Source organism: Trachurus trachurus (assembly GCF_905171665.1).
Source record: "Trachurus trachurus genome assembly, chromosome: 13".
Lineage (NCBI taxonomy): Eukaryota > Metazoa > Chordata > Actinopteri > Carangiformes > Carangidae > Trachurus > Trachurus trachurus.
The window spans coordinates 32,784,920-32,798,528 of record NC_139892.1 but is presented as its reverse complement, the minus strand read 5'-3'; the positions used below and the strand labels follow the sequence as shown (position 1 = coordinate 32,798,528).

General features: G+C 42.9%; 2 protein-coding genes across 2 annotated transcripts; one reads left to right on the top strand and one right to left on the bottom strand.

The window, feature by feature from the left end:
• Positions 1-1,517: 1,517 nt before the first annotated feature.
• six9 (SIX homeobox 9) lies at positions 1,518-3,605 on the top strand (the record flags this gene model as incomplete). Its single annotated transcript, XM_083985742.1, has 3 exons — positions 1,518-1,898; positions 2,751-2,911; positions 3,449-3,605. The coding sequence occupies 3 exons, from the start codon at positions 1,518-1,520 to the stop codon at positions 3,603-3,605; spliced, it is 699 nt and encodes a 232-aa protein (XP_083841868.1).
• Positions 3,606-3,764: 159 nt separating this feature from the next.
• qpctla (glutaminyl-peptide cyclotransferase-like a) lies at positions 3,765-12,431 on the bottom strand. Its single transcript, XM_083984300.1, has 7 exons — positions 12,181-12,431; positions 9,793-9,939; positions 9,038-9,331; positions 8,445-8,606; positions 8,029-8,128; positions 7,190-7,306; positions 3,765-5,486 (listed from the first exon to the last, which is right to left on the bottom strand). Exons 1-7 carry the CDS (start codon positions 12,400-12,402, stop codon positions 5,341-5,343), a joined length of 1,188 nt encoding a protein of 395 aa, XP_083840426.1. The 5' UTR covers positions 12,403-12,431; the 3' UTR covers positions 3,765-5,340.
• Positions 12,432-13,609: the final 1,178 nt, after the last annotated feature.

The window sequence follows — 13,609 nt, the reverse complement described above, 5'->3', positions numbered from 1 at the left end:
CCTTCTTTTTTTATTTGTATATTTTGCACATTTCACACACACAATGTTTACGCTGCGCTGCCATGTAGTTATGACAGTGGTACGACTCGTTTTTATCAATTGGACCTTGCCAGTCGCCACTTAAAGCTAAAAAAAAAAAAAAGCTACAGAGGTAAATCAGAAAACAGAATATTGATTTCCTGATAAAATCTCTTGTGAATGAACTGATGGAATAGCTCCTTCGATTAAAACCTCTAATGTCGCTTGTCATTGTATGAGCTCTCTACTGTCATAACACAGGCAGCGGTCAAATCTTTGGCCAATTATGGTACACAAAAATATACTTCAGTATCACATCTAGTTACAATAATGGCCTATGTGCTGTGTTTTATTTTTTCCTAGGATGTTTGTTGTTTGTCTCTTTTGTACATTTAATCTATTTAAAGCATGTACCAATCAGTTTTTAGTTTTTAACTGAAAGAAAATGAGTCCTTTTGGGTGGGTGGGGGCTGATAGGAAATGATATTCATTTTCACTTGGAAGGTTACATTGTTGTACAAACTGAGGTTTTCACAATCTCAGACTACAGGTATTAAGTTGATAATGAGGTCGTTAATACTCATTTTTTAAATAGGTCACCCCTATGCTAAGGAATTCTAAGGTAATTTGTTCCCAGTGCCCATAGGGATAGATGTTAAAAAGGCTTGGACAAATCAGTTTTCGTCTGAATTTTACTGAACATTTAAAAAGAAAGGGAAATGTGCTCGTTATATATAAATGTAAAATATGGTAGCTTGTCTTTTGTTTCTGAGCCATTTCTTGCCAAAGTATGTTGACAGTAAAACTGGCGAAGGGCATATGCACATTTGTAGCCATGTTTGTTTGTAGCATGGACATTTTTTTTTTTTGTTACTCTCCTTCCTGACACACAATGTATATGACTCCAGATTTAACCAAAGATATTGTATTTTGATCAACTTATTTTGATAGTTTTGAAAGGGATCATTTGTGTTTCTTAAGGTTCTTGTTTTCTCATTTTTTTTGTATTCAAATGCATTCTATTTTTTTATATTATATGATATTGTAATAAACTACATTTACAAAATGGTCACGCATTTGTTCCGAGTGTGAATTGCTGCAGGCACTAAAAACTATTTGTCAGAGGAGTTTGCTTATAATTTGGCAAGAAAATTGTATTCAAATGTGCACAAACCATCACGCTCCCTCTATCTCTCATTGGGCGAATGCCAGTGCAGCAAAAGGTTCAAATAGTGTGTGTGTGTGAGGGCGTGTACGCATGTGTTTACAGGAGAGGAGGGAGGGATGTGCAGGGTGTTGTTCTAACCCTGATGGTCTCAAGTTACCTTAGATTTGATTCTGCCCAGGGCATGACGATGAGTAATGATAAACACACATGCGAGCCATAATGCTCCACAGAGGCTTCGGCTCTCTTTACTTCAAACTTGATGTTAAGAGAGGTCGTTAGAAGATATCCTCCTCACACACAGACTCTGGGCTGCCATCCAGTTTCCACAACAATGATCTTCACAGCCGAGCAGGTGGCGTGCGTGTGCGAGGTCCTGCTGCAGAGAGGTTGCCTGGATCATCTCGCAAGCTTCCTCCGCACTCTTCCTTCCTCCTCCTCCTGCCCCGGGGAGCTGGAGAGTGTGCTGAAGGCTAAAGCCGCCGTGGCCTTTCACCAGGGGCACTTCTCAGACCTCTACACCCTGCTGGAGGGCTTCCCCTTCTCCCCACGCAGCCACCCGCTGCTGCAGCAGCTCTGGCTCCAAGCCCACTACGCGGAGGCCGAGCGGCAGAGGGGCCAGCCCCTGGGGGCCGTGGGGAAGTATCGCGTCAGACGAAAGTTCCCTTTACCACACACCATCTGGGACGGAGAGGAGACCAACTACTGCTTCAAGGTAGACTGAGGCTTACACACTGTGAAAACAAGGCTGCCCAACTGTCACTGAGCCAGCTGGTGTGTAGTTAAACAGCTGTACAACTTGTGAAATGTGTTCAGTTGTTTAAGAGGCAGACTGGAAAGAGAGTAAAGTAATACAAATACTCAAATACTATACAAACTATGCACATTTATAGGAGTTTATACTGTTATACTTCAGTGTGCAATATTTCACTCTTTCCTATTTATGACATCTCCAGTTAGGGTATAACAACTTAGTGTACAGGTTCAGACTTGATCCTCCTCTAAGATATGGGTTTATGTTGTAGACTCACATACTCAAAAGTTGGCGTACTTACAGTTTTACATGTAATGGCATATTTTCCAACTTTATAGCTATTTTTAATTTAGTTATTTATCTAATTTTGCACCACTGAGGTTACAATGTTGGAAACAGTCAAAAGTCAAAACACTTGCTTGAAAGAGCTTTGACCTCAACTCACCAACTCACCATGAAAAAATACTGAATGGCAATATGTACAGTAGCCTAAGTACTTTTAAAAAGACCTTTCCTGCATGTCATTCCCCCTCTCTCTGCCTCCCCCTTTCCTGTTTATCTCACTATGTGCTATCAAATAAAGGCAAAAAAGCCAAAAAATATATACTTAAAAAAAAAGGGATTTTAAAAGGGGAGTTTAACGTCACATTTCCCATTGGAAAATAAACCAAAGCACCTTCACAGATACATAAAGCAACAACATAGAGAAGGAAAATGTCCACGTGCACAAACACAAGATCAAGTCTGATTACAAAGGGAGACAATATAAATGAGACAATGAATGTGTGATATAAATGATTCACTTTCCCACAGGAAAAATCACGGACTGTACTCCGGCAGTGGTACCGTCACAAACCGTACCCCTCCACCCGGGAGAAGCGGGAGCTGGCCGCGGCCACCGGCCTGACCACCACTCAGGTCAGCAACTGGTTCAAGAACCGCAGGCAGAGGGACCGGAACGGCGACGGCACCAGGTCAGAGACAGGGCCGGGCATCAACCGTCTCTTCTTCCTTTGTTACAGGAAGTTACATGTAGAAAATGTCTCCCGTTTGAGAAAAGAGCAGGTCGAAGTATCAATAGCGGGTTCAAGAGAAGCATCTCCACCCCAGTCAGTACAAACTGAAGGGAAATTATAATTGTTTACTTTCTGCTGCAACAACAACACACTGGTAATTATTAAAGTACACCCTTTTTATAAACAGCCACTGGAGCCTACACACCTACATTAGGCAAACACAGTCTTATACAACAGTCCTATGCAGTTTTATTGAATTATGTTAATTCGGCTTTAGGAGGATGCACGGTGGGGCTGTTGATCTGTTTCTATTCCCACTTCCTTCAAAGCAACTTAGTTTAACCAAGGTGAACCTGATGAACTGAGCTTACACTGGTTCTTGGTATATTAACAGCTCCATCTTGTGGTTAAAGTATGGTGTTATACGTAGGCTATATAAAAGTGTGGTGCAGAACAAAATGTCACTTTCTCTTGCATTTTCCTGTTGCTCCTCAGCTCTGCCTTCAGTCTTCAAACACCTGGCTCCAGAGGAGAAGACGACCCCTCCTCTTATAATGACCTTTCACCCCCAGGGAGCCCACATCCCCAGTACTGCAGACCTCCCTCTCCTCCACCCCTCTCTCACCCGCCACCTCCTCTACATCACGTGTGAGACGGCCTCGTCTGAATCAACCCTCCAGATGTTGAACTCATCTTCTCTAACTTTGTTGTTTAATTTCTTACTTGTACATTCCCAATACGTTGCTTTTTATCCTTCTTTAATTTAAAGTCTGTTTTCTGGAGTCAGTAAAACAAACCTTTTGCAAGTGTATATGTTTTATATTGCAATTTTATTACCAAACATGACTCAGCAGACATTGTACCTTGACTTAAAGGGATAGTTCAACATTTTGGCAAATTGGCCCATTGCCATAGCAGTAGGTTTGTTACCTTTAATTGTCGGTGCAAGCTATTTTTAGAACGGTTCTAAGTTGTAAGTTGTAGTAGGACAAGTCGTGACCTGCACATTCACCACGCAATGAGATAATAAAGGAACGTTACAAGACAGAGTTGTTTTCGAGGTAAATTCATGCGTTGTGCAGGTCACAAGTTGTCCACCAGAGTGTTTTGGAGTTGTTGGATTGTGTATTTAATGAGTGTGATGAGGGAAACCAAGAAATCCCATGAGCCTCCGTAGCGTAGCTCTGAGCAGCTCACGGCTCTGCTCCGCCCGTTCTAAAAATAGCTTGCACCGACAATTAAAGGTAACAAACCTATACTGCTATGACTATAGGGATTATGGCAATGGGCCAATTTGACAAAATGTTGAACTATCCCTTTAAACATGGAACACAATACAGGATAGACATTAAAATTAAGCGTCATATGGCTGGATTAACATCAACATACCAGTTCACAGATATGCTTCAAAGCCCTGCAGAGGATCGCCACACTTTGGAAAGTCTCTCACTCAACCTTACACACTAGTTTCTCCTACATGGAATCAAGACATTTACAATATCACGCTCTTCAACTCGTTAAAAGAAAACATGAGACCGTGCTGGTAAAACGTTGGTCAGCATTTCAGTGTGTTTGACTTCCCAGCACGAAGACCACATCTGAGACAAACTGTGTAAAACCATTTCAACTCCTTGCTACACCTTTCACGCGGCGTAAAAGCACATTCACTGGGTTTTCATTATAATACCATTACACAGAGACAAGCTGTGCAGTACAGCCACAGGATATAATTAATAACAGCAGGTAGTAAGGCCAAGAGGAACTCCACCGGAGCGAAGTTAAAATGAAGATAATTATTCACAGACATGACGTAGCTGTCACCATCGTCACTGTAGGAACAGTGTTCACAGCTGCTCAAATGGGCTCAAATGATTGTGAAGTCTGTCTTCAAAAAGACACTAGTGCATCTCAATCATATTAATGGGGGAAAATAATACTATTAATAATATGGATAAGGCTAAGTTTTTCTTTTTAGTTTTTTTTTTTTTACAGGAATTAAGCAAAAATATGAATTTAGAGTGTTTGCAATCACAAACACATTTCCCCAGCTTCCCCTCAGGTACCATGCTCTTTATAATGTTTTGATTAAGACTCTGGATCCACTTCACATTCTCAGACATTTCCTCAAATGTCTCCAATTTGTTCATTGAATGAAAATAAAGAGGCTGGACAGTTCAGCCGGGACAAGTCTTTGGTAAAGTTCAGCCACACCCACTTCACTTCACCGGTCACTCTCCTCCTGTCCACCTGGTCCTTTATCCACAACCAGTGTGATAAAAACACACTGGTACTCCACGACTCCAGGGTGACGGTGGACAGAGGGTTAGGGTTAACAGCTGCACGGGCCTTCACCTCTACTCCCTCAGGTTCATGTTTGTGTCCTGTGATCAGAAGCCCAGGTATTCGGCCAGAAACACAGCCATGATCTTGGTCAGGTTCTCCACGGTGGGACGGTGCATGTTCTCCTCCGTGTCGTCCAGCGTGTGCCAGAACTGCGGGAAGGGCGTGGCTATGACGTGGAGCACAGGGACACCTGCAGGGAGACAAGAGGATAGTGATGCTGACTGGCAGCAGGTGGTAAACACTGAGGACACGTACAGTAAATACCAATGAGCTTTTAGACTCCAGGAACATAAAAACTCTTTGTCTATTTTTCAATTCCAAAAGAGAAGAAGTACAATTTTGTGAACATTTGCCAAGTGGTTTGGAGGTTTGTCCATGTTGTTTTGAGAATGTAATTTCTGTTTTGGAAAATGAGCCAAACCAATGGAGAAAAACTGTAATAGAGGAGGCACAATACCTGAAAGTAATTATTTCAGTTGTCAGTATGATAGCTAGGCTAAAAACATGCTGTTGTCATGGGAAACACAGTACGAACGTAAAGAATCTCTCTTATTTTGGCTAGTGGAGATTCTGATTGGCTGGTTGAGGAGACCCTCATCAGGTAGTAGATACTACGGTGTGGACAGGGGAAGCATCGTAAATAGATTCAGTGGGCCACGAGGGCCAATCAGAGCACACACTGAAGTGACGTCATGGAAACACGCAGCTAACAAATATCACAGCACGACCCTATTGGTAGGCTACATGAATAGACAATGAAATAAATAGAGTCAAGCAATGTAACTGCTAATACATGTATATATATATGTATATACACAAGTAAAATAGGCTATAAAAGCCAGAGTACAAAAATATTTGGGCAGCACAGTAGTTCAGTATGTGTGCCTTGCTCGTCTCTATGTTGTCCCTGAGACAGACTGGAGGCCTGTACAGATGTACCCAACCCTAATCCTATGTCAGCTGACTGGCTCCAGCCCCCCGTGACCCTGCAGCAGCATAAACAACGGATGGATGGATGCTAAGAATTTGTGGTTCCAGCTTTTTTAACATCATGTTAAGGACGTAAACTTAATTAGGCCTCCAGATAATGGTTATTTTAAAAATTGACTAATCTGCTAACAATTTTCTCAATTTATCAATTAGACAATAATTTCATTTAAAAAAATACCAATAAATTCCTCAGAGCCCAACAGCTTACTCTCCCTTCAGTGCCCTATCATCCAGCGCCACAGTCTTGAACTGTGTGTGAGCTGGAAAAGGGAACTGTGTAGAAACAAAATGAAGCTTCTGGTACAACTTCACCTACTTCCACAGTGCACAGAGATGGGGAAAAGTTAAAAGAGGTCAAAACCACAGCAACACTTGGCTCAACAGAAGAACTAGAGCTTGTGGCCTCCGTTAAAAGTTGAAAAAGAGAAGCTGGTGTTGAACAGAGAAGGTGAGTGGAGTGTGGAAACTGAAGAGGCTGAGCAGAGCAGCTCTCTGGACTAGCTGCAGGAGTCTGGTGGCGGACACTGCATTAGTCCAGAGACAGAACATGACAAATGCCTGGCCGAGCACCTGGGCTGCTCCTCCCTGGTGCATCCTCCTAATGCTGTGTAGGAAGAATCTGCAGGAGCATGTCACCGCACTGGTTGTAAATTATGTGGCTGTTTGGGGCCAGGTTTCCATCCAGATACACCACAAATCTTACCCAAACGTCAAAACATTCCCATCAAGTAAAACTGACTGAACTGAACTGTGCATTTCCATCCACCGACTACGGGGCACCAGTCAAACTATAAATGGTAGTAAAAAATACTCCACAGTGCATGACTCCACACACACACATAGACGTCGTCTCCATCCAACATGTGCGTGCTGGATGGAAACCCAACTGGTGCCATCACTCACCTCTGTGAAGGAAGGGGATGTGGTCGTCCTGGACGGGTCCAAGATACACGTCCTTCCTGAAGTACGTCTGCTCTGAAGGGTGAGACGTCAACAGGCCCTGACGATGGAGCCTCTTCTCTGGGGGGTGAGGGGCACACACACAGATAAGAGGGCCATTTAAATACACACCACACAGCCAGTACTTGGGTCGGTGACAAATAATGTTGGGCAAGATGAGCAGTTCAGAAATATCTTTAAAATTTGTTTTAAAAGCATGCATCCGATTTGTTAAAATGTACATTCTGTATTTGTGTTCTTTTTATGTCTTTTGAAATGACATTCATACATTTTCTTAAATTAAAAGTAAGACCGGGTGCCTCTGAAATGTCCAACGGTGTAACCACAAAAGAAAGATAAATATGAATATTTTATCCATCTACAGTGGATTTAAGTGTATTTATAAAAATATACTTTCTTCTGAAAACATTAAATTGAAATACAATTTTTGCTCTGTTTCTATATTTAAATGTTAATACATTGAACTTATCCTAAAAACACTGCTTTTTAGGGAGGGTACTAGTATGGGATTATGTTATGTTTGTGTATGTATGTATGTTAACTTTTGTTTATATAACTGAAAATGCCTTAAATAAAGTTGTTTGAAAAAACCACTGCTTTTTTTCAAAATAATGTGGCAAATTTTGTCAAATTTGTCAAGAATCATAGTGTTGCAGATTGTAAAAGTTAATTACATTTATTCCACATTTGAGCCCAGATCAGTTTTCCTGTATATAGTCGGATCAGATCAGACTGGTTACACCACTTGACATCGGGTTGCATCACGTCATCGACCCACTTACCTGCAGCGATCAGACGGTCGAACCAGCGCGCCGTGTTGTCAAAGTGGTTGGCTATGAGAGGGTCGGGACCGCCGAGCAGGTCCAGAAGCACAAAGAGGTCCTAGGGAGACGGCGGTCAGTTTGTTGGAAATAGTCAACGAATATTGATTTTCCTTTTCAACATAGTATCTTATATGTTTCTGAGATGTAAATTAAATTAAATTTACTACACATGACTACACAAGAGACAAAACAGTGACCAGGTGCTCGTCCATTAAACATGACTGAGCTCCGGCGATTGAGCTTAACTCTGGCTGTGTGTTTGTGCTATATTCAGCCTGATCATACATTATTCAGCCGGTGTCTGCGTCAGGGTGTGAGGAAACGACTGTAGAGGACGTGTTTTCCTGCACCGAGCCAAAATACAGTTTCCTCACCACAGCCTGGAGCATGGTGGCGTGCGAGGGGCCCGCGGGGTGAGGCGTGTTCGCCATCCGCTCGGCCAGGTGACGAGAACCGTACAGCGAGTCGGTGGCCGTCCACTCTTCAAACGACTCCTCCCCATCGAAAAACACCAGCTGGAGAGTCACTGGGAGTTTCTAAACAGGGGGGAAAAACGAGAGGATATCTCATTAAAATGCACTTTACAAAATCAGCAAACTGAGGCCGGCTCCTCTGTTGTCGCAGTGTGTATATATGTGTGTATATATGTGAGTTTGTATACAATTATGTGTGTATTCCTATAGCCAGTACGTTAAGCACAGCCTCTGGAGAGACACCGCTATATACAGATGCCTGCTGCATTCAATACAGAGGCCTAGAGTCAGCGTTTTTTATTCTAGGCTGCAGCCTCAGAGGCGTAGAGACAAAATGAGGAATTAAGAAAAAAGGAAAAAAAAATACAGTCGTCAGTGTCTCAGATCTTTTACTCTTTGTCACAGGAGAGAGGATCAAACTCAATCTGTCAGCATCTGTTTCAACTAGGTGTCAGGACACGTGTAGGAAAACACAACTGAGCGCACACACACACCTGCTGTTTGAATGATTTAAGCTGAGCGTCCAGAGAAGTGGCGAGCTCCAGCATCATCGCGCAGGGCACCGCCGAGTCGCTGGCGCCCAGAAACACCCTCTCTGGCGCCTGCGGGTCGGGGGGCAGCAGCTTGGAGTCGTAGTGGCAGGCGAGGAGCAGCCGCCGGGGGGCAGACGGGTCCAGAGTGGCGACGATGTTGGTGAAGGCGACCGGGCCCCGAGGGGTCGGAGACCTGAAGGAGTCTCGGTCTACGGACCAGCCGGCGGACAGCGAGGACAGGGTGGAGGCGATGTGCTGAAGGAGAGGGAGCAGAGTCAGAGATTAACCCTCCTGTTCTGTTTCCTTCTTCCATCCTTCCTCCTTTCCTTCCTTCCTCTCTTCCTTCTTTCCACAATCCTTTTTCCCTTCCTTCCTTCTTCTTCCTCTTTTGATCCAATTAACCTGGTCTGTTCCCTATATACAACTCCATCTTTCTTTCCTTCCCTTTTCCCTTCCTTCTTACCTACCTTCTTCTTCCTTCCTTGAACGAATCTGTTCCCTCCCTCCATCTTTCTTTCCTTCCTTTTTCCTTTCCTTCTTTCCACAATCCTTTTCCCCTCCCTTCCTTCCTTCTTCCTTGAACGAATCTGTTCCCTCTCTCCATCTTTCTTTCCTTCTTTCCACAATCCTTTCTCCCTCCCTCCCTTCCTTCCTTAGGGAAAGAAGTGAGTTCATTTTGCACGGAAGAGGAGAATATGTAAATTTCACACACACACCTGCTGTACGACCAGGCTGCCTTGGGTCCCTGGGAGCCTCTCGATCAGGATGGGCCTCAGGTGAGTCTCCCACAGACGAGCGCCGTCCACCTGAGAGGCCAGACGGCGGATTTGAGCTGGAGCGCACTTACTGGGTTTATGGGATAGCTGGAGGAGAGAGGACAAGATCAGTCATGAAAAGCTGAAGAGGGAGGACGAACAGTGTGTGTTGATGAGGGTTTGTCCTCTTCTCAGGTCTGCATGATGCTCTGCTCCTTACACATACTGTATATTTAGTCCCTCTAGGCTCTCTCCCTTTTAGACTTTAGACTTTTATTGTCCCTTTGGGGAAATTCTTTTTCACATGACCATTGCATTTCACCAGGCAGACAAAGCAAGCACATAAAACATGCAGATTACAACATATTTATCACACTCTGGCCAGGTTATCTGGGCCTTTTGTTAAGGGTCGCTATGACGGTGCCCTGTATCGTCGTCCTGAGGGGAGAGGGGTGAGGTAGGTGTTGAGTGGGCGTGTGATGTCTTGTTCTATTGAGATAGCAATGCGTGTGATGGATCTGTTGTGTCAATCTTTTGCTCCTGTTTAAGGTATTATGGAGTTTGTGCTTAATCTCAGTTTAAAATTGATATCCTGTTTGGGGCTAAAACAATGAGTCACTTGATTGAAAGGTTGGTTGACAGAATGTATCTATTTTACTTGCTCAATTGTAGTGACCATGTCTCAAGCAAAAAAAGCCAAGAATTCCTGTTTCTATTTTGTCAAACTTTAAGATCTTCAAATTATATTTTTCTTCATACACTGTGATAAACTTGAGGTCTTATAGAAAAACGTGATTAATTGAGAGAATAATAACCAGATCAATCAATAATGAAAACAACGTGTGTGACTTACAGATTATAAAAGACTTTGTGATGCTGGGTTATATGAATGAAATCGGCTCAACTAAAAAGGAAGGAGGAAAAGTCCAGGGACTGATGGACAAGTGGGACATGTGACCAGTGGGAAGTGACACACCTGGGCAGCTACAGTAACTGGAAGTTGCTGAATGAATCTGCTGTACTCTTTGATACCCTGACAGATCTAAAACAAAAACAGAGGAGTAGCCTACTAGTGATAGCTACAATGTTATTTTCATTTTCAGTACTTTGTGATTTAAAGTAGAACTTGTTAGAAGGAGATTAATTTACATGAAATGGATGAAAAATATGTTGAAGATTATAACAAAGAAGTTACAAGTTGAAATTGAAGTGTATTCAACTACCGGTAGTATTGAAAAACTGACATCTTAGCAGGAAACAGTGACGCACCACAGATCAATGTCTCCATCAGATACAGAGTCGAATGTACCAGAGATATAATGTCGAGTGGTTTTTGCTGGAGGATGAAATGTGAAAATGAGATGCGGGCCTGAGATGCATGCAGAGTGAGTTTACGGCATCCTTCCTGGTTTTAATGCGAAAGAGATGGAGGATGCATGATTATTTCCACACTCAGAGGCAGAAATATGGAAATACGGACACATACATAAATAAATAGCTACAGTAGGCTACATACACGTGGCTAGAAAGCTAGATAGATAGATAGTTCCCCTGAGTGAGGATATCTATACTGTTGTGTACCTGAGTGTGTCTCGTATGTGACATTCGACCAAGTGCAACCTGGAAGAGACCTGCTCAGGGTTGTGCAGCAGGTCTCTCAACAGTTTGATACATTAATTATTTTGATGCTACAAAGCGGAAGTTGTTAGATGCTGAAAAAGCATAAGAAAGAAGTCAGAACAATACAGTTTTGAATACAGACTTTTTTTTTTTTTTCTGACTTCTTCCATATGATTTTTACACACACCATCTGAATCTAAAATCACTTCTTAAAATTCAGTTTATCCATTAAAATTCTATTATTTTCTATATCTTTTATCATAAAATGCACATTTTTAAATGCTATAGTCTTCTATGTTTTAATTTGCTCATTTTATTCCTGTATCTGTTTTTCATCAATTAGGTTTAGAGAGCTTTGCTTTGTGTGCATAGTTCAGCTATGTCACCACTAACACCTATGCTGTAGGTGCAAGTTTAACCAAATAACATAATTTTAACAGTGCATAAAATGTAATAATCTGGTCATACAGGAAAAATCTTCTGAGTGACTAATAAATAAACTAATAGTAGACGAAGTGAACAAACAAGTAGAGTGTTTTTCTCTGAAATGTAGAGGTAGAAAACAGAAATAGGTTACTCAACTCATTTAATCAGAGCAGCCTACTTGAGTGAATGGACCCTCCACCAGTATCTGATTACTGTGCACTGTTACATTAAACACAGGAGGCACAAGCCAACACAACATCTTGTTTACCTCTCTCTGTCATTGTTAACTCTTAGTTACCTTACCCTGTCTCTGGTTGTGTCCACGGCGGGCAGGCGGCTGACATGTCCGCTGGCTGTGTCGTTGGACAGGTAGACCCCCAGCACCACCGCCAGCACCAGGAACCCGAGGAGGCAGAGCAGCAGCACCCGGGCCCGGGGCATCCGAACCCGGTCGCAGCTGGGGAAGGAGCCGCTGCCGTTGCTCTGCTGCAGCAGGGGCTTGTACCGTCGACTGGACCGGGACATGGCTGCAGCTACAGTGTCCGTCTGTCTCTCTCTGTGTGTGCTGGCTGCCGGTGTTGTGGCCCTACTGGTTTCAAGTTAACTGGTTGCAGATGCAGATGTTTTGCGCTCCCTGAGCAGATTCGTCACAAATTCACAAACATACACAACATATTACCAGCGAGTTTCAAGCCACAATTCACATCTACCGCGGCGAATATGCTGCTGTGAGTGAGCACTAACAGTTACGTACCAGCCACATGGGAAAAAAAATAAAGTGGAGAAAAAATAATCTTCACATATTTGCGTGGGTCGGGACTCGATCTCGCTTCAGCAAAACCAATTACACCACTAACCACCTGTCTACCTCTGTGAGCCACTCAAGCTCACAGGTAACAGCCGCTTCACTGCATATCAGTCAATTACGTCACTACAGGTAACGTTTTGACTCGAGCTGATCTGAGACAACTGGTTACCATTGAAAATACACGGACAATGCCTCGGTGTTTATTGTTCTCTTTCCTCCAGTCTAATCAACATATTCAGCGCTACACTTCTCTCCGCACAACGCTACGCACCACAACAAAGCCTGTCGTGTTGAGAAAGTGATGAACTAGCTCGGAAATACTGTCAAAATACGCTCAACAATATGTAAACAAAAGCGAAACACTTGAGCCACTGCATGTGTACATGGTTGAAAAGTACTACTTGCATTTAATCACATTACTGTATTGCGAATGTTTTGTGTACTTACATTTCTTTACACTTCTCTACAGATCTTATAAAACACACAACGTATTTATTGGCGTGCATTAAAAGAAATGTTCACTTCAAGTCGCCGTGGTCGAGGAGGAGGTGAAGTTAGCTCCGAGTCTACCTGTTTCTGCCTGATGCGTTCAAGGGAACAGGGCAGCGTCGGACGTGAGTCGATTGTTTGAAATTTAGATTTCGTGTGTCGACATATTTTATCATTGCCCTTTGTAAAGGTATACTTTTCATTAAAACTAGTTTGACATTCACAAAAAAAACTGACATATCTATGACAGAAAATCATTCTGGACTAATGTTCAAATAGAGATTGATAATTTTCTTGCCATTTAGATCGCCATGGACCCAAAACTGTTTAGTTTGTCAGTTTTTTCTGTGAATCCGTCCGACGCTGCCCTGTTCCCTTGAACGCATCATAGCCACAAGGCAGAAACAGCAGAGGTTAACATCACCTCTTCCGCGA

Excerpts from the sequence above, each read along its gene's own strand:
- qpctla (XM_083984300.1), bottom strand. The coding sequence starts at position 12,402 with ATGTCCCGGTCCAGTCGACGGTACAAGCCCCTGCTGCAGCAGAGCAAC. Across the intron at positions 8,607-9,037 it reads TTAAATCATTCAAACAGCAG|AAACTCCCAGTGACTCTCCA; the intron begins GTGTGTGTGTGC and ends CCCCCTGTTTAG. Across the intron at positions 7,307-8,028 it reads CGACCGTCTGATCGCTGCAG|AGAAGAGGCTCCATCGTCAG; the intron begins GTAAGTGGGTCG and ends CTCACCCCCCAG.